We start from the raw sequence: 24,136 nt of genomic DNA on the forward strand, positions 1-24,136 counted from the left end.
AAGAATAAATTCTACCAGTAAGTCACTGCAATCAATAGAATGTGAATTATTTAAAGGATCAATGCTACTTAAATCATTAGACAGTTTTATTGAGAATTTCAGAAATGATTATGAAAAAGTTATGACAGAAGCTACCGATTTATCAGGATTACAATCTTTTAGTGAGGAAGATGAAGTAACTTTCAACAGAAGAAAAAGAAATGCGTTTTTTGATGAAAATAAAGAAGAGTATAAATTTACAACTAGAGATAATTTTAAAATCAATACATTTTATGTCATATGCGATAGTATTAAAACACAATTGCATTTTGTACACTGTCATTCCACCACCAAGTGTCCCGTTCATGCTGACGTTTTGTACCAGTTTTCCTACAAACTGTAGTTGCAGCGTTTACCAAAACGGTTTTGTATGTACTCCAATTTGTACTGGCTTGCGATTGGGGGTCTAACTGTGTTGCGACAATCTGTTAAAATTTTTCTCGATGCTTTTCTCGAAGCTTCCACGTTTTGATTATCCGAGACATTTGTTTAGACTTATGTTGTGACAGTTTGACAACCAGGTCTGTCACAAGGAGTCTATGCTGGGCGACACATGATTCGCCAGGTATAACTTTGACATTTTTGAATAGCTTTCGGTGTTGTTGCTTGACAGCGAAGAAATCAATTTGCGTGGCTGATGGTCCTCTTTTGTATGTTATGAGATGTTTCAACTTCTTTTTAATATATTTGTTCAGTAAACAATACCCGTGACTTTCAGCAAACTCAAGGATGCGGTTGCCATCTTCATTCCGTTCTTCATAGCCAATACCGCCATGTACGTTGTCAAAACCATCTGTTTTCTCTCCAACGTGGCCATTGACATCGCCTCTACTCAGGATTGTTTCAGATTTTGGTATTGTTATTTTGGTATTGTTGAGATGATGTCAAAGAATGCAGCCCAGAAGTCATTTTTCATCTTTTCTGATTTGCCTGTCTGTGATGCGTATGCAGAAAAAATTATCATCGTTTGCTTTTCTAGGCGAAGCTTGATCCACATGAGACGTGAATTAATCTTTTTAATATCCAGTACTTCTTGGGCTAGCAGTTCTCTGACAAAATTTCCAACACCATTTTTGGCCTTCTTTTGACCATTCCAGAATAGTTTATACTTTTCTTTGTCTGAGTTGACATGACAAACACCATTCGATTTCCATCGGGTCTCCTGAAGGTAGTAGATGTCAATCCTTCTAAGCTCGAGCATTTCTACGATTTTCATGTTGCGGCCAGTCAGTGATCCAACATTGAGCGTTCCAAGTCTAAATACCAGAGGGGGGCCATTCTGAATTTTTCTGCAACATCTCTCCGCTATTGCATACTTCCCAGGGATTCTTGGCACTCCTTGACCACTTAAGGCCTGCTGGGGACTAGGGACCGCTATTTTTTTTTTTGTGATGGCATTGAAATAATTTGAAAAAAGTTTTTACATCCGGACACCCATCCTGACGACAACCACTAGTTGTCGTCAGGATGGGAGTCCACTAAGCGGTAGGCCTAGCCTTTTGCTTAAAAGCACGCAAGGCAGCGTAGATGCAGTTTTATGTCATGCCCAGGACCAAGTCTAGACTAGACTATAAAGAAAAAACAATTAATATTAATTATTGCCATATAAATTTCATTCGCTCATTTATTCATCCCTGAACTGATCTACAAATCAATCGACCAACCAATCAACCAGCCAGCCAGTCAACCAACCAACCAACTAATCATCAAACCAATCAGTCAGCCGATCAACCAACCAACCAGCCAACCAACTAACCATCAAACCAATCAGTCAGCTGACCAACCAACAAACAACCATTGAAAAAAAATCTGGTACTCTATTTGAATAGAATTTCCCAATACCAACATAAGATTTTGCCCAAACCAAAATAAGTAAAAATAAAAAACTTACTTTTCAATGTTACCAAAAGCCTCACTAGATATATTTCTAGTCTTTCTGAAAATATTCACATCTGGTAACACAAAACGAACAACATTAGTAACTAAGTAATCCTGGGACAACTTCTATGTTAATAAATATTTTTGAACCTCCAAGCAATTTTTAGCAATTTTTATAATTGAATTAATATTGCTCACAAAACCTACAAAACATGGAGGACTAAGACTTACCCGAAACATGTTTGTTGTTTTCAAAAAAGATGGCGAAATTATCAATGATTATAAAATTATTACGGCCCTCCTGACACATGGTATATGTATTGATAATAAGAAACTTCCAATATATGATATATTCTATATATATGACTATATATATCTATGGGAAACACATGTTAATTTTTTGAAACTTTAAAAAACTAGAAAATTATGAAAAAATTGTGAAAATTTAATTAAACCTATTTTATTAGTTGCTTACTATTTATTAACTCAATATATTATTATTTTAGCATATTTAAATACGAAATAAACATTATAAAATTCTTGTATTTTAATCTAAATCAACTTTCTGCATATTAGTAGAAGGCGCTTTTATAACTTTCTATTGGAGATAGTGATGTAAACAATCGTAAATGTAAACAAATTTTAACGTGGTAGGTCTGAAACTCAAGGATTGCTCGTTTTTTTTTACAAATAAAAATCTTTAAAATCATCTTTTTTTTTCTTGGGTAACTAAATTTTTCATTGTTTATTTGGGTAAAACGTGAGATCGGTACTCCTATGGTATCGTCCATGTTTACAAATACAAACTATCCCAATGTACTTTTATTAATAAATTGACTCTGCCCGTGTTGAATTGTCTAGCGCTTGATTATTTATTTATCAAATTGAAAATAATTTAGATCATTACTAAAATAATAATTTAGAATTTAGATCATTCCTTGTCAAATATCAATGGCTTATGCCGGGGTGGTTAACAGGGTTAGGGCCTCCATTTTTAACAAAATTTTCAATCATTTCACAAATGATTGAAACCACTCCATATTTGTGAAATGATTGAAAATTTTGCTAAAAAGGGAGGCCCTAACCCTAACCCTGTGTACCACTCCATAAGCCATTGATTGTTATCAAAACAGAAATTTACTCATATTTTACGTTTTTTTTATTTAACGTTCACTATTTCAACTATTTGACAAGTAATGATTTAAAAAACTTACCTAATTAAATTATTTTCAATTCAACACGGATGGAGTCAATTTATTAAAAGTACATTGCGATAGTTTGTAAACATGGACAATACCATAGGAGTACCGATCTCACGTTTTACCGTTTATTTGTTTGTTAATCATGCCGTGTTGTTTGTTTATTTGATTTTAATTTAATATTTAATGAATCATTTATTAATGCTGTTAAAAATGGTTTTATAACAAAATGATAAAAATTGTAATGAAATCTGGCTAAATCTGGCTAGGGCAGCATGGTGGTCTAAAAGAAAGGGTGGCGAGATGTTCTAATCTAATCACTCTATTGGTAAATGTCGCCTGGTGCTGTTACTGGGTTCGAATGTGACAAAAAGATCCCCACCTATCACATGCTTTGTGTGTGATGCGTCGTTTAGCATGTATTTATTTACAATGTTTGTGAGCTCTGTTGAATCCTGTGAAATTTGAAAGAGTGTAATTGACCTTTTTAAACTTTTAAATCTTAGATTGGTACTGGGTATTAAAAAATGGTAAACAAAGAGTTAAAAATAAATCTAGGTAAATTTTGTGTCATTTGGCATTTTGTGTCTCCTTTTCAATCACTTTTCGTGTTGTAATATATGTTTAAAAACGCAATTTTTAATTTTTCTTGTCTTGTAAAATATTGGCATAATCCTAGGACAGTGCCTGCAATTGAATTGAAAACAAATTATTTACATTTACACTCAATTAAGTTGTAATTTCTATAAAAATGTGATAGGATTAGGTTAGAAGGTTTTTTTTAAGATTACAATTTATGTGTCTAAGACTATTTTCACAATTTTAATCGTGTGCACTCACTCATTCATACTTATCTCTCGCGTAGCAGGCACTGTTCTAGGATTTTGCCAAAATTTATTTCATTTGTTTTTTTCTCAATTTATAATTTATGATTGCAAGCCAAAACACTTTTTTATTATTTCATGAATTTTTTGACTATAAAAATTAATTTGATTGATTGATTGATCATGATTTATTTTATTAATGAAATAGATTAGCATTTTATTTTCAAAATAATTTAGACAAACTGTTTTTAAAATATTTATTTATTGAAAATTTTTTTGAAATGAATAACAAATAAAAATGATTGAAAAATTAACATTCAGTTTCTGTCAATCAACTGGTAATCCATTTGAATGGAATTTTCCAGTACCGACATAAGATTTTGCCATGAATTCTAATGTTCAGTTTTTGTTGAAAAATTTTTTAAATTTCATTGCTGAATCACAGTAATTTTTTGTAAAAAATAATTCATAGGTGAGTCAACATTTTAGGGTAAGTTTTAACTTAACATTACAGTTGAGTTAAAAGTAGAAATATTAATGTATTGCATTGGGAGGCGTGATGGCTCAATGGTTAAAGGTGCCTGGTCTTGCTGCTGCAGTGATTGAGTTCCAACACAAAGAAATCCCCGCCTATCATATGCAATGTGTATGATGCGTGGTTTTCACGCGTATTCATATACGATGTGTGTGTTTGTCGTTGAAACCTCTGAAGCAAGCGTTAACCATTTAACCTTTAAATTTAGTAATTTAGTTTTCTCCCGACAGAGAATTTAATTATATTTTTTCGCAGCTAACTTCGCACTTAAGTCGCTATGTCATTATATGTTTTGACAGCTAATATAGCAAGGCTTGTTTGTGAATAAGTTCAATCGATTTTAAGCAGTAGTTTTTGGACGGTACCTTTTAAAATATTGAAAGCAATAAGCAGCATTTTCGTATTTTACTTTTTTACTATAGAAAAGGCAAAAATGCTGCTCAAGCCATTAAGAAATTAACCGATGTGTATGGAGAAGATGTGTTGACAATATGCCAGTGCCTGACATGGTTCGCAAAATTTCGATCCGATAATTTTGACGTCGAAGATGCACCACGTTCTTGGGGGCTAGTTGAAGCTGATAAATTCAACTGTTTTCGACCACCTGGAAGCTGATAAATTCAAATGTTTATGACCACCTGAAAGGCCTGGGTTTAACTTCGAAGCTCCATATATGGGTTCCCTATGTCCTCACGAAGAGAAATTTGTGTCGTTGCGTTGACGTCTGTGTTTCACTCCTCAAACGTCACGAAAATGATCCATTTTTGAGGCGCATCATTACTGGGGACAAAAAATAGGTAGTATATAACAATGTCAAATGCAAGGGATCATGAGGCAGAAAAGATGAGCCGGCTCAATGCATTTCAAAAGCCGATATCCATCAAAAAAAGGTAATGCTGTCAGTTTGATGGGATTTTAAAGGAGTAATTTTTTTGAGGTTTCATTGGGTAACACAATTAATTCGGAAATCATTATAAAACAATTTTGGCTAATCTGTTTTGAACGATCTGAAGAGAGGAAATTTGATACGCTGGAGAGCCATATAACAGAGAGTTGCAGTAGTCAAGGCGAGATAATACAAGGCAACGTGCTAGTGTGGAGGCCATTTCGACTGTGAGAAAAGGTCGAATATGGCGAATAGACCAAATAATGTAATTACATATTTTGATGAGAGCAGAAGTGTGAGCTTTGAAAGTTAGAGACGGATCAAGAGTAATACCTAGAAGTTTAAGACTTGTTGATGCTGACAGGCTTGATCTAGCAATTGTCACGTTAAAGGGTGGAGAACATTTTGTGAGTTGCTGTGGTATGCCAAAAGACATTATTTCAGATTTTTGGACATTTAGTTGAAGGAAATTAAGTGAGTGCCAATCCTTTATTGATGAGACACAAGAGTTATCTATCGAGTCTATCGAGTTGAGAAGTGATATTTTGATGGGAGATTTCAGATACTATACTTGTGGCATCAGCATATTGATGAAAGGATAAGCCATAATTGTTAAAGATGTCAGATAATGGACTATTATAAATAATGAAAAGCCTTGGTCCTAATACAGAGTCTTGAGGAACTTCGGTAGATAAGCAAAAAACAGAAGAGTGCCAAGTTTAATAAATTTGGGGCGGTTTGAAAGATATGAACTGAACCAGGACAAAGCTGTGTCAGCGATGCTAAACTCCATTTTTAGCCTTTCTAGGAGTATTTGATGATTAATCGTGTCAAAGGCCGCAGGTAGGTCCAGACAGATCATAGCAGCACAGCTCCGGTTACCACAAATGTTAGTGAGATTATCATATAAATGGAGAAGTACAGTTTCAGTGGAGTGGAGAAGCCAGGACGATAGGCAGACTGGAAAAGTGTAAAATTTAAAGAAGAGGTGACCTGTGTAAGGATTCTGTTTAAAGCCAAACGTTCAAGAATTTTAGAAAAAGTTGACAAGTTTGAGATGGGACGATAGTTTGAGGGGTCCGATGGATTAAGATTATATTTTTTTAAGAGTGGAAGAACTTGGGCAGTTTTGAAAGTGGTAGGAAAAACACCATGGCTAAAAGAAAGATTAGCAAGTTTTGAGAACACAAGAGTAAAGAGTGATAAGAGATTAAGGTGATATCTTGTTACTGTTATTGGTTGTTGAACTTGAGTTGCGGTTGAGTACAGCAGTTTCTGCATCGGTTTTGTTGATAATTTTGTTTCAAACGATGCAGATCCAGATCTGTAGACTAGGATTTGACTCGATACCGGCTCTTAGAAGAAGAAAACGGAGTAGGCTAGCCAGTGTTTTTCGATGACGAAAACTCCACGCAGGAGTATCGTGGCAAAAAGTGTTTGTTGCAGCAGTTTGCTGGAGACGGTCAGATGGATATCCAGTTTATCGCTCCATTCGGTTTATACCACAAGAAGGTTGTTGCTCCAGAGCCATTTTTAGAGTGTAATACCAGGTAAGGGGTGGGATTTACAACATGGCTTTTAGATCCATTGATATTCACTGACATTTAAGATTTAATCAATGCAACAGTTTTCATAATCACAACCTACTAAAAGGCTCATGACTAGGGTTAATGATTATTGTAAATCACATAGATGTGATTACTTTTAATGCCAATGAGGTAAAAAAAATGAAATTTTCCATAATTATTTAATTTATAATTTTTCAACAATATATGCTATATCTAGTCAGATGGAAGAATCAGAGATGAATGACGATGAGGATTATCATTTGATGGATCTTTTTTTAAACAAAAAGTAATAAATAATTGAATTTATTTAAAATATTTAACGTGCTATTGCAGTTTAACCATTGTATAAAAACGTATTTTTAGTTTTACTATCCTTATTTTACTACTTTACTTTTAATCATTTTAATTATTCAAAAATTTTCAATTTTTAAACAAAATTTATATTTACTATTCAAGTAAGGTTTTGCTAACCTTGTTTTCTAACATACATTCAATTATTTCTTGGCATAGTTTTTTTAAGATTGTAGTCAGAGTTAAAAAAAATATAAATATATTTGGCTATATATTTTCAGTTGTAGATATATCTGCTTCCATTCATAAATGTACTGCATCTCAATCCTGACCTTAAATCAGAATCAAACCTAGGATCTATTATTGAGACTATGGGAGTCAAGAATGTAGCACTGCTGCAATATCATCAGTTTAATGCATTGGCAAAAATTGTTGACTCCAGTTATATCATTAGGTAATATTTGCCATAAACAATTACCGTTGCATGTATTGCAATATTGCCTTCAGCTGTGTGCACTGTGGTGCAACTTTGCACCCTAGTGTTTGAGCTACAATTTTGCAATCTTCTGTTTGTACTGCAATTTTGTACCTTTGTATCCTACTATTTGTGCTGTAACTTTGTGCTCTACTGTTTAAGATGAAATTTTAGTCTTATTTTGAGCTGCAACTTTGCACCATGTTTGTGCTGCAACTTTGTACTCTACTTTTGTGGTGCAACTTTGCATTCTTCTTTTTGTATTTTGTATTTTGTGCTTTGCACTCTACTCTCCTCTACTATTTAAGCATATTTCTCCACATTTTGTCAGCGATCTTCGAACCGACAGCTTTAATTATTTTAGCTGGTATACAATATATTTTGCAAGCTTTTATTGTTTTTTAACATCTTTATCGCTTTTGTCATTCACTTTAAACTTTATTATTTTATCGTTTTTCTTCTTCAACTAGAAGCAGTTTGCCGTTCGAAACGTTTACTGCTCTTATCGTTGACGTAAATCTTTTTTTAAATTGTTTCATCAGTTTTGACTTTTCCTCCATTAAAGTTGCTATCTATTTTTTTGCATTACTTTTCAATTCAAATATTTTTGTCTGCTTTTGCATTTTTCTTAATTTTTTTATTCAGATTTTTGTATTCTTGCGAGATCTTATCTTTGATCTTTTTTCATTCATCCACCAAACAAAGCGTTTCATTACTTATCCATGGACTCCTTGCGTGACTATTTTTTTAAAATTTTCTGCTATCTTGGCCAATCTCCTGGTTATTTCTTTGCATTTTTCATTCAGTTCTATTTTTTTAAATTTTTCCAATTTTTCTTCTAATTTTATTTCTATATTTTTTCTCGAAGCAAGATATTTTTTCATTGCCATATATAGTTTGCTAAGCCTGTTTTACTTTCTTCACTCGGACGAGTTTCGTTTGAAAATTACATAAAACCAGTTAGTGATCGGAATCAATATTTGTCCCTGGCATACATACTTAATATTTGAATTAAGTATTGACTTTATATTTCTAATAAGGTCTGTTCTTATTTTTGTTATTTCTTACCAAGAACATAACACTGTCTTAAGGAGTTTCATCTATCATTTTTTCCAAATCTTTTTAAAATATGATACTTCAATTTTTTTTTTGTAGTCTGTAGCAGGCGAGTATGCTACGATCACTCTAACGTTTCTCCTGAAACTTGCATATATTAGCCCGTTTTTTTCTGGACAATAGTTTTTTAGGGATCTTTGTGCTCTTTCTGATAGCATCATTTCTACTCCTCTTTCATGGGTTTTGTCTCCTGACCAAACATTTTCATTTATTTTTCCCTGGTCAGTCCATCATACTTCCCACAATCCAATGATGTCATAACTGTAATCTTTCAGCATGTGTTTCATTATTTCATACCTTCCTGTCTGCCACAACGCCCCCACATTCCATGTTCCGGCTGCAACATAATTTCTACCAACCATTCCAATATTTCCGGACTCATTGGTAAACTTTTCTCTGCAATCCCTAGTCCGTAAAACTGTAACGCCATCCTTTTTATCCAGGGCGAAAATCGAGCCAGTTTAGTTCTTATGATAAACTACCGTCGTTTTGTTTAGCGGTTTTTACGTCAAGTCAGCATGTTCTTGTTAACCCTCTTCTTTTATCCTGGCTCGGAACAGGAACCTAAATCCGCTGGGTGTCGGACTGGGAGGCGGAATTAATTTTGTTAAACTTATGGTTATTGAATGTTTGTAATAAGTTTTGTTAAAAATGATACCCATTTTGCCATTAGCAGTTTTCAAATAAATTTGTATTAATTATATAAATATTTTCATTTCTTGTTTTTAAAATATTGTTATAACCGACTCCTCTAACTTATTACTTCTCTCTACGTGGATTTTTGACTTCTGGACAGACTTATTTTAGATGAACTTTATAATAATAATAATGGGAACATTCTTTTATTTACCGAAAAAAACAAAATCCAAATGGAATTAATCAAAAATTATTAATTATATATTAGAGTGTAAATAAATAAAATATAATGTACGATCCTCTCATGCTCTTTGATCAACAAGTGCTTGAGAGTAAAAAAGATGTATTTAAAATCGGTTAAGTAGTATTTCTGTCACAATATGTGTTATGTGACGAGCTAATTACCGCGTTAATCAATTTTCATTTAAAGATTTCGGCCATAAAATTTTAAACAAAGTTAGATTAAAATTGTTATAAAAACCCACAGATGATATTTCAAATGAGTTAATAATTATCGAACAGTTATTGTAGACTGAATTTAAGTTAAATTTCAAGTTTTTATATTTCTGGCGTTTGTATTCACGTGAGGAAGCTAGGTTGGTTTCGTGGCAAATTGTGAGCTCTAAAATTTCGATTTTGCTTTTTTGGAGAATGGCAATGTCTGGCCGCAACTTGTCGAACAACTGTGACATTGGACGCACACTTTCTGCATTAAGATCGGCAAATATGCAACAGTCTAATGGTGCAAAAATCTTTAACCAGTTGACAATCAACGACAGCAGTTTGTTATGCCTGTCCGTGTACCTTGCGAGAGCCGCTGTGGAATCACGGTTCGAAACAACATGTTTATTTGTTTGGCGATAACTGCATAGTGGACATAGAAATGTTGTTGACTTACCCCATTTAAATAAGTTTGCATTAGTGGGGAGTTGTATTAAATATTTTCTAGTAACCTTATAGAGCACTCCCGGTAATCCTTCGACTATCTTTGACCAACGCGACGTTTGTGATGGAGAAATGTGCTCATTTATTGCTTTAATTAACAAACCTTGGCATTGGATATTAAACACATGGTCGAGGCTGGATGCAATTCTTGTCTCTTCCAGCAATTTGAGTGACTGTTTCACCGAACCTGACTCCGCCAGCATTCTATCAACTTTTTCGAAATTAGTTGCTGTTTTGCGCCATAGACCAACAGTTTCATCGATGCTGCTTGACTTTAAATAATTTCTGATTTTGACTTTTGTCTTTTCCAACGTAAAATAATTATAGTAATAATAATAATAATAATAATAATAATAATAATAATAATAATAATAATAGTTATAACCGTGCTACCGAACGCACTAGAACATTCTAGAATATGCTAGAATCGGACCATCTAAAAGAATATAGAAACGACGCTTGCGAAGAGTATATAAGCGCACGTCGCAAGAAGATTAGCGATTAGTGAAATTCGTGATTTTGTAAATTCGTGACTCTGTGATTTTGTGAATAGCGATTCGGTGAATTATTTAAAGCGATATTTGATTTGTTTTGTTGACGTTGTCATAGCGATAGATTTTGAACAATTTAAAAGTCAATTGTTGTGTTAATTTGAATTTGCTAGAAATAAACGATTAGTTGATTTCTTCTGTAAATAAAATTTAATAACTAATAACTGTTTGGAGTATTTTATTCAATCGAAGATTTGAACCCGTCGCATCGTAAATCGGTTACGACAGCGAGTATTATAACATTGGTGTCAGAAGTGGGATCTTCGACCAGCGAATTACTACTCATAGAAAAAGAACACGATGTCAAAACTGTGTGGTTTGAACGTACGTAGTTCAGCTACGAGAAGAACTACAGAAACGAAGCCTTGTCACAAGTAGCAACAAAGAAGTACTAGTAGCACGACTGAGAGAAGCTCTCATTGACGAAGGTAAGAACCCAGACGAATTCAAGTTTGATGGTGCTGACGAAGACAATGAAATTAGTACAGGCACGTTTACAACCGCTAAAATGATGGAACTTCTGGTTAGTATGTCAACTGAAATAAAACAACAAATCAAGGAACAGTCCGAACGACAGACAGAGGAGTTAAAACAGATCAAAGAACAGTCCGAACGACAGACAGAGGAGTTAAAACAGATCAAAGAACAGTCCGAACGACAGTCCGAACGACAGACAGAAGAGTTAAAACAACAGATCAAGGGAGAGTCTGAACGACAGACAGAGGAGTTAAAACAGATCAAGGACCAGCTAAAACACGTAAAATTGGAAGTGGCAGAACAGATTGAAGAACAGTCAACAAGAATAGAAATGATCGAGCAGAAACTTGATCGTCAGACCGTTGAGGTAGATCACAAGATAGACAAATTGAAGCGAGAATTGGAGCAATCCAAAAAAATGGCCATGCCGTTAGATCACGCATCCGGAAGAACTTTGAAGGTACCAGCATTTGACGTAGAGATGTCCTGGAACGTTTATAAAACCCAGTTCGAAGCAGCGGCAACTAGTAACTGTTGGAACGGAAAAGAACGAGCAACAGCACTGATACTGGCCCTGCGAGGTTCAGCAGCAGAGGTTCTTCTTCGGCGGAGAACCACTTCAACTATGAAGTTCTGGTTAGCGCGTTGGATTTACGTTATGGTGAAGAACACATGAAACAGATTTATCGGTCTCAGCTTAGAAACAGAACGCAACGATCTGGTGAATCCATTCAGCAGCTGGCACAAAATATCGAACGGTTGACATTGCTGTCGTATCCGACATCAGACCCCGAGCATAGAGACGAAACTGCCCTGGATACGTTTATCAAAGCCCTTCGTGATTCGGAACTCAAGCAATCCCTTCTCTTGTCAGATAAACGAAAACTCAAGGATGCTGTTGCGCACAGTCTCACTTTTGAATCGGCAAAGCAAGCATCAAAAAGTGACGTACGTCTACGCTAAGTACATGAAGAATGCTCTTGCCAGAAGGTGGTTGTGAAACGCGAACCCCAACAGCATGGTGTACCCCAATGCTGGATTTGTGGTGAAAAAGGCCATCTACGTCGTGATTGTAAACACCGCCTAAAAGATAACTACTGCCGAAATTGCGCGACAAGATGGCGCAAAAGAAGAGAAGATGCTCCTGTATCACGATCGGCCCCTTCTAACGAAGAGGCGGAAAACTAATAAGAGCCAACTTTGTGGAGCAGAGGTTGGCTAGTAGAATTGACGCCCCCAGTACCGTAATTAACGTTTCCAGACTACATCGAAATCGAAAAGACCTATGGCTGAACAGAAAAGTTGATTAACGAGAATGCGTAATTACAGTCGACACCAGAGCAACAAAATTGATTTTAAGATCTGATTTGGTACCCAATCTGAAGAAAGAGACTTCTAACAAATACATCCTTCGAACAGCTACCGGAGGAACAGCACCAGTCTATGAAAAGATTCTCCGTACTGTTCAGCTAGGCGACTTGTTATTCGAAAGTTCATTCTTAGTCGCGGATATCATCGACGAATGCATAATAGGTGTCGACAGCTCTGGTAACTCACCGAATTGATACTCAGGATTCGAAACCGATCCGACAAGTACCACGACGTTTTCCTCTAGCAAAACAAACAGAAGTAAACGAAATGATAACGACAATGCAGAATCAAGGCGTCATCGAACCGTCATCAAGTCCCTGGATTTCGCCAGTTGTTTTGGTAAAGAAGAAGGACGGCACTACCCTTTTTTGCGTTGATTATAGGAAGTTAAATGATGTGACTAAAAAGGACAGCTATCCGTTACCGAGGATTGATGACATCATGGACACCCTATCTGGCTCAAGTTGGTTCTCTACGCTTGATTTGAAAAGCGGATATTGGCTAGTAGAAATCGACAAGAACGATCGCGAAAAGACAGCGTTTTCTATCGGATCGGGGTTGTGGCAATTCACCGTCATGCCATTTGGATTGTGCAATGCTCCACCTACATTCGAGCGACTGATAGAATGTGTATTGCAAGGTCTTAACTGGAAAACCTGTCTTGTCTATTTAGACGACATAATTGTTCTAGGAATAACATTTGATCAACACGTCAAAAACTTACGGGAGATTTTCACAAGACTTCGGGTGGCAAATTTAAAGCTGAACGTTAAAAAGTGCAGGTTATTTTCTAAAGAAGTTAACTATTTGAGACATGTGGTATCTTCAGATGGAGTTCGAACCGATCCCAGCAAGATAGAAATTGTGAATGACTGGCCAACTCCAAAGGATAAAAATGAATTGCGCAGTTTTCTGGGATTGGCAACGTACTATCGACGTTTTGTAAAGGATTTTGGAAAAGTTGCCAGACCTCTCCACCAATTTACCGAGAAGGACCGAGTTTGCAACTGGAATTCCCTATGCGACTCAGCATTTGAAAAGTTAAAAGTTGAACTATGTGATGTTCCTTTGCTAGCATATCCAGTTCGTGGCAAGACGTTTGTGTTAGATACTGATGCAAGTAACAACGGAACCGGAGCCGTTTTGTCACAGCATATAGACGGAGAAGAAAAGGTGCTAGCGTATTATAGCAGAGACTGGCAAAGCATCTCAGAATATAGTGCCGTGTTAAAGGATTATTGGGCTCAGTGGGACTCATTGTATTTGGAAGGGGATTTGCTGAAACGAAAATGGGAATCAGCCGATGGATCAAAACACCGCATGCAAGTTGTAATACCAAGAACTAGAACGACCGAAATCCTTGATGAAATGCATGGCGGCCCTTCTGGGGGACATTTAGGAGTGAACAAGACCCTTGAAAAAATACGAGAAGGATTCTACTGGCTTCACGTTAGAGAAGATGTAGAGAGCTGGTGTCAAAAATATAACACATGCGCTTCAGTCAAAGTACCCAAAAGAAGGCTAAAAGGAGTAATGCAAATCTACAATGTTGGTATCCCCTTTGAACGGATTGCTATAGATATTGTTGGACCCTTTCCGGTATCAGATTATGGAAACCGTTACATTCTGGTTGTAGCGGACTATTTCAGCAAATGGCCTGAGGTGTTTCCAATACCCAACCAAGAAGCATGTACCGTTGCTGAGGAAATTGTACTCAATTGGATTAGTCGATATGGTGTCCCATTGGAACTCCACTCATATCAAGGTTAAAATTTTGAGTCACAACTGTTTGGTGAAATGTGCAAGCTGCTGGGTATAAACAAAACTCGAACGACACCTCTTCACCCACAGTCTGACGGTATGGTGGAATGATTTAACCAAACCCTGATTGAACATCTGGCTAAAGTAGTCGACGAAAATCAACGGGATTGGGATCGTCATATACCATTGTTTCTTATGGCATACCGGAGTGCTATCCACACAACTACTGGAGAAACGCCATCAAAAGTTCTGTTTGGGACTACGTTAAGAACTCCAGCTGATGTGAAATATGGCGTACCACCTGGACCACACCAACCATTAACAGAATACGTGGATAATCTTCGACAGCGATTAAACCATATCCACCGTTACGTACGCCTTAAAATTATGAAAAACACGGAGGCGGCCAAAACCAGATACGACTTGAAAGGAAGCAGTGGCGGTTTTGCTGTCGACGAGTTAGTTTGGCTGTACAACCCACAGCGAAAGAAAGGACGTTCTCCAAAGCTCCAGCGAGGGTGGGAAGGACCTTATCAAGTCATCACCCGCTTGAATGACGTCGTCTACCGTATTCAGGAATATCGGAAGCCGAGAGCAAGAATGAAGATCGTTCATTTGGATAGACTGGCTCCGTACCATGCGGACACCGGAACGAAAGCTGTTCGGGACGAACAGAACTAAGAAGGGGGTAATGTTATAACCGTTCTACCGAACGCACTAGAACATTCTAGAATCGGACCATCTAGAAGAAACTAGAAATGACGCTTGTGAAGATTATATGAGTGCACGTCGCAAGAAGATTAGCGATTAGTGAAATTCGTAATTTTGTAAATTCGTGACACTGTAATTTTGTGAATAGCGATTCGGTGAATTATTTAAAGCGATATTTGATTTGTTTTGTTGACGTTGTTAATTTATGTTTTTGGAAATTATTTTCATTCTGCCATGGTATAATGCAGTATCTTCGTGATTATACTTGTGAAGCAATTGTACGAATGTATCGTGGTATGCATGTATAATACTATGTATTTTTTTCCCTCTAAATTCGGTAATGGGCAATAGCCCGTGCTTTGTTCAAATAAATAAATAGCGATAGATTTTGAACAATTTAAAAGTTAATTGTTGTGTTAATTTGAATTTGCTAGAAATAATTGATTAGTTGATTTCTTCTGTAAATAAAGTTTAATTACTAATAACTGTTTGGAGTATTTTATTCAATCGAAGATTTGAACCTGTCGCATCGTAAATCGGTTACGACAGCGAGTATTATAACAATAATAATAGTTAATTATTAAAGGGCGCGAGCTGAACGTTCTTGTGTCCCCAACAAGAGAAAAAAGCAATATAATTATTATTATTAAGAAATTTATAGAGCGCCCGTTATAAAATTGGGGCTATTCTCACAGGAGCTCTGTCTTATAACGATTTATTTAACCTAGAACAAGTAAGTTTTAAGATCTATCTCAAATTGACTTAAAGATAAGTCGGATACACGAAAACCTTTAGGAAGACCGTCCCAAATCAACGGTCCACACAGAAAAATCTCTTGACACTGTCTTAAGCCTAGTTAATGGCACTGTTAAAATGTTAGAAACCTTTGAACGAAGTTTGTGTTCTTGTGATGTTACGTCTATTGGTGTGCATTTATCAATTAGATCTTGTGGGCCGCGTTGTTTAAACATTCAAACATTAAAACGAAAATTTTATTAGTCAATTTTTGCAGACAGGTAGCCAATGCAAAGTTTCCAATATCGGGCTAACATGGTCAAACTTGCGACCATCAACAACAAACTTGGTAGCCCTATTTTGAATGGACTGCATCATTGCAATGTCTTTATCGGCGACACCATATAACAGACTATTGCAATAGTCTAGACGAGAGTGCATAAAAGCGTGCATCACCATCAAACATGCTGTTCTATTTAAGCATTTTCTAACTGCTCTAAAGCGCGAGATTTGAGAAAACATGCTGCAGAAACTTTTTTAATATGTTCACGCTTTGACCATTTTTTGTCAAATGTGAAACCTAGGACAATAGCATTTTTACTATATTCGATATTTGTATTATCAATCTGTATTGAATCAACAGCCACCTGCGACAACAGCTGCCACGTACCGGTCGGCAAAAACTGTTTTACACTTATTCATTTTAATGTGCCATCCATGTATCTATGGATGAAAGACAATGTCACGCGCATTTCTGAAGCGCATTCCGTCCGGCTAATAATCATATAGCACATAACCTCGAACCGTGACAGAAATTTACCAAGTCGCCCTGTTAAATCATTAATGGCACTGACAGGACAACTAGCAACCACTTGTATGTCGTCGGCATAAGCAAAACCTTTAAAATTGAAATCATTAATAATATTTAGAACGTCCGTCGTGTACAATGTAAACAGCAGTGGTCCCAGGACGGAACCCTGCGGAACCTCTGCTGTGACTCGACTAGTTTTTGACATGGCACCGTCCAAAAAATCTGCTGTGATCGATCAGACAGGTATGATCCCAACCAATCTAATACACAACCAGAAATGCCATAGCTTAATGTTAGTCTATGACAAAGAGTTGCATGATCAACACAGTCAAAGGCTGCGCTCACGTCAAGAACAGTCAGTGTGTAAACATGTTTAGTATCAGACGCCCTAAAAAATTCCGACGTGATCTGTAACAGAGCAGTCTCAGCCGAGTGGTACTGTCTGTAATCAGATTGATTTTTAGGCAGCAAATTATTTGTTCTCAGGTAATTAAGGAGCTGACCCAGTACAATTTTTACAATGATCTTTGAGATAAATGTCAAGTTGAAAACCGGTCGGTAATTACTTAAAATGTCACTATTTGACTTTTTTCAAAAGTGAAGTAACGACCGCATGTTTATAAATATAAATAAATAATGGGCTTAAACGTAAATTATATATGCCCATATCAAAATAGCATTAAAAGACAACAAAAGGCAATCAAACAACAATGTCAATTTTATGATCATAGAGAAAATCTTTGTTGGCCATATATAAGTCAAAATTCTTCGTGAAGTTGGAAAGAGTATCTGATTCAACAACGCATGTTGGTAAATTGTTCCAAATAGAGATTTTTTAGAAAATTGTTAGAAAACGAATACTTTCTTGTATTTGTATGGAACTTTTAAACATGTATTCTATAGCGATGCCCTCTGGTACGTGGATCCGCATCAAAACACAAAGCTGGTGAGGAAAATCTATCATTATTAGATTTAATTGAATTAGGACTTCTATAAATAACAAGAATGTGAAAATAGTTAAAAAGTCAATAAAACTAGATGCATAAAAATTCTTTAAAGTCAATACCCAAATCCACCATATGTGATTTTATTTCAGTCTTATGGTAGCAGAAAATTCTCCTATAACTTGCTTTCATGAAATTTGCTGTGTAAAGTTTGTAACCTTTTAAATAAAATTCATTTTCTGAATAACTTGTCTCAGTAAAAACAATAATATCACTCAAATTATTACAACCATTCAACCAAAATTTAATTTCATTTATTTTGTTTGTGATACAATCCACATTTGAATAATAAATATTAACATCAACACCTATCAGACTCAAATAATTTTTGTTTTTACAACTCTCATAGTTGTAGGAGTTTCCTTTACCCGAAACTGGAATTTCCCCTTACAACTTGCAACTTTTTAGCTTCTATGGCCAACTCTTTCCTTTCCTTCCGCTGCTTTCTGTTTAGGTCATAATTAACTCCAATGCACTTCAAACTATTGCTCAATTTTTTAATTTTCTTAAGGTTTTCCATGACAATATTTCTATCTCTTTTGTCGTAAAATTTAACCATGACTGGTCTAACCCTATCACATCTTACACCCAGTCTAAAAATAGACCTTATGCTGCTCTCTTTAATGTAGTCATCAGATAATTGAGAACATATCTCTAAAATCTGCTTTCTATTTTGGCTGTTGCAAATAACCTTATCATTGTCTTTACATTCCTCCAGCCGATATATCAAGGCCGTATTTAGAAATTGTGTTCAGGGGGGGATTTAAAAATTTTGATTTAAATCACGTTTATTTTAATTTTTATTCAAATTTACAAATGAAAATGTTCAATAAAATAAAGGAAAAGAAAATAATTAATAACTACTGTATATTACTGTCAATTATAAAAACTCATCACAATACAATATTGCAACGACGGCCACTTTTTGAAAATTTGTCCAAAACTTCTTGAGGGTTAACCGTGATTTCTTTGTGAATGCTCAGTGGAGCGAGCCCATTTAATCTTTTTGCACTTGTTGAGTTCCTTAAATAAGATTTGATTCTTTTCATTGAAGAAAATGATCTTTCTGCAGTTGCGGTTGAAACTGGTAGTGTTGCTAATATGCGTAATAGTGTTTTCACGTTAGGAAAAAAATCGTCATTACAGGCTAAAAAAGATTCAATTGCTGTTGATGGTTTGTCTACGATTTCTGAATTTTCCCATTTTTTTGCCATAATAAAAATTCAGATGCTAAGACATCTGCATCAGGCAGTATTGAGCTATAAAAGTTTCTACATTTTTTGACATATTTCATGATTGCAATTTCTTTCTTCTGTAGCACATTGTTTTTTTGAATTTAAACATTTATTAGGGAAGAACACTTGTAAAGAAGATATCAGATCAGCATGGGTGATAAATCTTTCTTCTAGTTGTGTGCAGATATGATCTAAAAAAGATGAAAACATCACTCGTTTATAATATTCTTCAAGGGTTTTTGCTGGAGTATTGTCACGAGTAGTTTGTATTGATGTTACCCTTTGTAAAGTAATGACTTCGCCATTTACAGAGTGAAGCATTTCTTGGGAAACCAAGAACAAACTTTTAAAATTTTCTTCTGCATTCAAACGCATTTCATGAAATTTGTCAAGTACTAACTTTACAGCGGCACAGCATTCAGCTAAATCACAATCCACTTTTTGCAACGTTTTAGAAAGAGATACAGTATAGGAAAATATCTCATTTGCAACATTCATTGCTAGCACAAACGAACCTTTCGTAACGGTACATAATAACTGATGTGCTGTTGTTGACGTTTCACGAGTAGACGATAATTCCATTTCTTCCAAAGCGTGAACTATAGCTACATATAGTTGTTTGAATGTCATCACAGACTCATGTCTTTCAACCCATCGTGTTTCACACATAGTTATTAATTTCTTTTGTTTGATTAAAGGTAGATCTTCGAAAATTTTGTTCTTCAAAATCTGTGTATGATGAGTGATGAGTTGAAAAATACAATCTCTTCTTTTATTGTTCTCAAATTATTTCTTATTGTTGGGACATTACAAGATTTTGAAAGAGCTAGATTAAGAGAATGAGCTGAGCAGTGTACATACACAGCCAGAGGATACTGTTCCTGTATAGCAGTCCGAACGCCATTCAAAATTCCACTCATTGCTGCAGCTCCATCATAGCCTTGACCTGGTGAGAATGAAGTTGTTGATAAAACAATATTGAATTATGATTCAATTGTTTAGAAAATAAATAAATAAATTCATACCTATTAAAAATTGTTGGTTAATGCCGCATGCCATTAATCTCTCTATCAAGGTGGCTGCCAAACCTCGTCCTGGTTAAATCGTTAACTATAACAAATTCGAAAAAATCCTCTTTTAATACGCTGTTATCAAAATAGCGATAACAAATTGTTATTTGCTCATTATTAGCTACATCGGTTGTTTCATCGGCAAGGAGGTTAAATGAGCAGGCCGAATTTATCTTTTTTACTTATTGTTCTTGAATTAGTTCACAGTTATGTATAATCGAGTTCTGTATAGCCGGGCTAGTATACAAAGCGTTTCCAGCACTTGAGTTTAGATGATTTCCAAGAATAATATCCCCGGATGAAACACAAAATCTCAACAAAGCCCTGAAATTTCCATCATTAACATTGACATTGTTGTGTAAGACTGGACCGACTTCTTTCGAATCTCTTAGTGCAATTTCTTGACGACCACAAAATATTATTGTTTCAATAATAGGAATAAATTTTGCACGATTTTCTTGGGCTTTTCTCAAGATTTCTGAATCGATTAATTTGGTTACAGATTTTTGTCTCCCTTCAACCACGGAAAAAAAGTTTTCAGCCATTATCACTGATGTTTTGTGGTATTCAATGTTTGCATGTGCTTCAAACTGTTCAATGGCATCTTTCCCCCTATTAAAAGATACTTTTACAAAAAACCCAACTCTTTGGTTAGCACCTTTTCCCACATGTTCCCTACTAAATATAACACAAAATTTACAAAACGCTCCCACTTTTTTGTCAGAGTATGAATGCCAGGAAAATCGTTCAAGCCAACATATTTGAAATTTAAGACGCCGTTTAGGCTCAACAGGAAATTGGTAGGTTTTAGGAGGCGTCCACAATGACTTCAACACAATTTCTTTTTCTTGATCCGTCATTGAATTTCCTACATAATTACCTATATCATGGAGATTGGTTGCAGTTTGAACTGAACCTGAAGGCTGGGGATCATCCAAAACTGCTTCATCTACATTTGCACCTGTTTTCAGTTTTGATTACGTTTTAATATCTAAAATGTTCATTTATGAAAAAAATGCATTAAATTAATTGTTAAAAAATGTTTAATATAGCGTAAAAGTTGTTCATTTCAAAACTAAATACTTGTATTTATATTAAATTTATTAGAGAAACTAATTACATAATAAAAGAAAAAGATTTACTACTCCATAACTGAACTAACTAACTTAATTGTTTTCTTTTACGATTTTCTTCCTTTTCATTGCCACAAAAACTAATATTATCGTCAATATTTTTATTATTGTTCTTAAAAAATTTCATCAAACTACTTTGCTTAAACATTCTTTTTCTTTAAATTAATTAAAAATATTTTATAGCTTTAATTTGTTTGAGTACCTTACCTAATATTAAAATGGAAGGAAACCGCGCTTTTTTTTAAATATAAGTATAATTAATTAATTAATTAATTAATTTTTAATTAAGTATAAAAAATTATATTTAATAACTTCTTTATAGAATATCTTTGGTATAAAACATCGTCTCGTCCTGTGAAAGTCGTGAGTTCGATTCATAGTTCGGGAAACCTACTTATGTTGACGGATTAAGTGCATAAACATTCGTAATGATCGTGTGATTTGTTTATTTGTGTCATTGGAAATGGATTTGAACTCTATAAAACGCATGTGATTGATTTTATATAAATAATGGAAATTATAAGCATATACAAAAACTTTATTAAATATAAATATTTTTAAATCACATTCACACACGTAGTTTTTACTTCATTTTCATAATTTTCGTAATTTCGGGGGGGGGGGGTTTGAACCCGTAAATCACCCCCTAAATACGGCCTTGGATATATAATAATGTTATGTATTTTCTCCTCCAAATCATTATTAATTTTATATTATATTTAGAGGGGAAGTTGCCGCTTGCCAAACAGAAATTAATTAAAAATGTTGAAAATGGTATAAACAAATCAATATTTTTTTAAAATGTGCGTTCAATACTGAGAAACTAGGGTCACCAAACCCCAGTGTAAAACTTTTAATGCCTTCTATTTTTTTGTTAAAAAAAGTTCAAGAAACTGTTTGAATTAAGACCGGTATTTTGAGAGGACAAGAATTTACGCGATTTAGTGAGCAAAATTTTGTTAAGCGATTGCCAAATTTTTCGCGGGTCTTTATTACTATTGTTAATCATATTATTTCAATATGACCTGCGTTTACAAGAAAAAAGATTGTTTTTGACTTTGATAGCTCTGACCCACAGCTTACTGACTACGTGACCCCTATTAGCTCTAAAACGCGTTCAATTTTTCTACACTGCTGCTTGCTTTAACGACATTCAGCATCAAACCATGGCGTAGTCGAGTTATGTCTTGATTCTACCGCACGCAATGGTGCAACATTGTCAAATATATACAATATTTCGACATTAAAAATATCGACAGCTTCATCCACTGATGTAAAGTCGAAAACCTTATTTCTGAAACACCGTTCAATTAGTGACAAAAATACATTGTCATCAACGCGTGACCAAGAACGAACCAGCTTTTTGGTCATGGCAGGAGGTGAGTGGCAAATGGGTAGACCACCACAAATAAAACTGTGGTCTGAAAAAATGCCACTGGGGTAAACTATGCAGTCAGTAATGTGTAAGTTATCAGAATGGACAATTAAATCTATCGTTCCGCCCATTAAATGAGTGAGTTCTTAAATTATGTTTGACATATTAAATAAATCGAAAACTTCAATCAGTGAAGTTGTGTGTGGGTCTTTATGTTTTTTGACGTGAATGTTTAAGTCGCCCATAATGATCATATGATCAGTCAATGTTGATATGTGTTCCAAAACTGAAACCAATTCTTTAAAAAACAAAGCCAAAACTGACTGTGAGCCAGGTTGGTAGATGGATACAAAAACTATGTTAATTAAATTTAGGTATATTTTGATTGCCAAAATGTATGTAACGCTGGCAAACATATGTTCTCATGCCTGAAATAATGGCGAAAAAATATTATTATGCCCCCATGATACGGATCGTCATGTCTTAAAAAGTCAACAATGACATAACCTGGTGGCATGGCTAGTTTCACAGAAATGTCTTGTGAGCGACCATGCCAGGTTTTAGTTACTACAAAAATGTCAAGACCATCATTTAAAATGTTATATATGATGTTGAATTTAGAAAGAATTGAACGTATATTTAGCAAACCTAGTTTCAGTGCTTTAGTTGATTTAACTCCATCATTGACCTTCAAACCGTCTCTTGGTTTTTGAAGCGAACAATTCGCCACTGACATATTTTTCCCCTTACCCTGTGTAAAAAAACCCTGTTTGTCCTCGTTTTCTCTCTTTTTAGCCTCAGTTAACAAAGCGTTTAAATTGTTTCGCTGTTCAGGGGTTAAGTCATGCCGTATTGCAACCCTCTAAAACTCGGGCCAAGTGTTTTCATTCTAAATTTTTCATTACCAAATTTTTGGTATCCAATTCACGAAAAGAAATCAATATGGGGCGAGCGACCTTCTCGTACCTCTTCCCAATTCTTCTCATTTTAAAAGCATTGACGCTATTTATGACATTGTTTGAAAGATGCTGAAATATTTTGAGAATTGAGTTTTTGTCATCATCGTATGAGGAATCATCTTTCATACTAAAAACTATGGTATTGTTTTCCCTCATTTTTACCTTGTTATCTTCATCAAGTCTATTTTGAACATTTTTGACCCCAGAGTTGACTGTTTTGAACCCTCTATCAATGTCTTTTTTGACAGCTTCCACCCAGCCAGATTTAATCTCGTCCCTCAACACGGACATTTCATGCTGTAGTTCAGCACTCTTCAACGATGATCCGACATTACCAGACAATGAAACCTTGGTCTCAGCTATTTTGTCCCTAATACGTTTATTTTCAATGGCAGTATCATTGACTGCATTTACCAACTTGGAGTGGCTATTTTCAATTGTCTCTATCATTTTGATAGAATTTTTAAGAGTTTCAATTGTCTTTATACAAATATTGCAAACCCTCAAAATGTTTTTACTGTCCAAGCATTTTGCTGCAAAATCGTCAGCAA

The 24,136-nt window shown here is 35.1% G+C and overlaps 3 protein-coding genes across 3 annotated transcripts; 1 reads left to right on the forward strand and 2 right to left on the reverse strand.

Moving 5' to 3' along the window:
- Positions 1 to 898: 898 nt before the first annotated feature.
- On the reverse strand, positions 899 to 1,255 carry HELRODRAFT_85022 (hypothetical protein; the record flags this gene model as incomplete). The annotated part of the gene is made up of 1 exon (XM_009025642.1): positions 899 to 1,255. The coding sequence occupies one exon, from the start codon at positions 1,253 to 1,255 to the stop codon at positions 899 to 901; it is 357 nt and encodes a 118-aa protein (XP_009023890.1).
- An 8,481-nt stretch (positions 1,256 to 9,736) lies between these two features.
- On the forward strand, positions 9,737 to 12,726 carry HELRODRAFT_177479 (hypothetical protein; the record flags this gene model as incomplete). Its single annotated transcript, XM_009025677.1, has 4 exons — positions 9,737 to 9,769; positions 11,281 to 12,015; positions 12,117 to 12,368; positions 12,682 to 12,726. The coding sequence occupies 4 exons, from the start codon at positions 9,737 to 9,739 to the stop codon at positions 12,724 to 12,726; spliced, it is 1,065 nt and encodes a 354-aa protein (XP_009023925.1).
- Positions 12,727 to 18,766: 6,040 nt separating this feature from the next.
- HELRODRAFT_153366 (hypothetical protein) lies at positions 18,767 to 18,949 on the reverse strand (the record flags this gene model as incomplete). The annotated part of the gene is made up of 1 exon (XM_009025678.1): positions 18,767 to 18,949. A coding segment is annotated over one exon (183 nt), but the record flags the coding sequence as incomplete, so codon positions are not given.
- Between the last annotated feature and the right edge of the window lie 5,187 nt (positions 18,950 to 24,136).

Source organism: Helobdella robusta (assembly GCF_000326865.2).
Source record: "Helobdella robusta unplaced genomic scaffold HELROscaffold_43, whole genome shotgun sequence".
Classification (NCBI taxonomy): Eukaryota; Metazoa; Annelida; class Clitellata; order Rhynchobdellida; family Glossiphoniidae; genus Helobdella; species Helobdella robusta.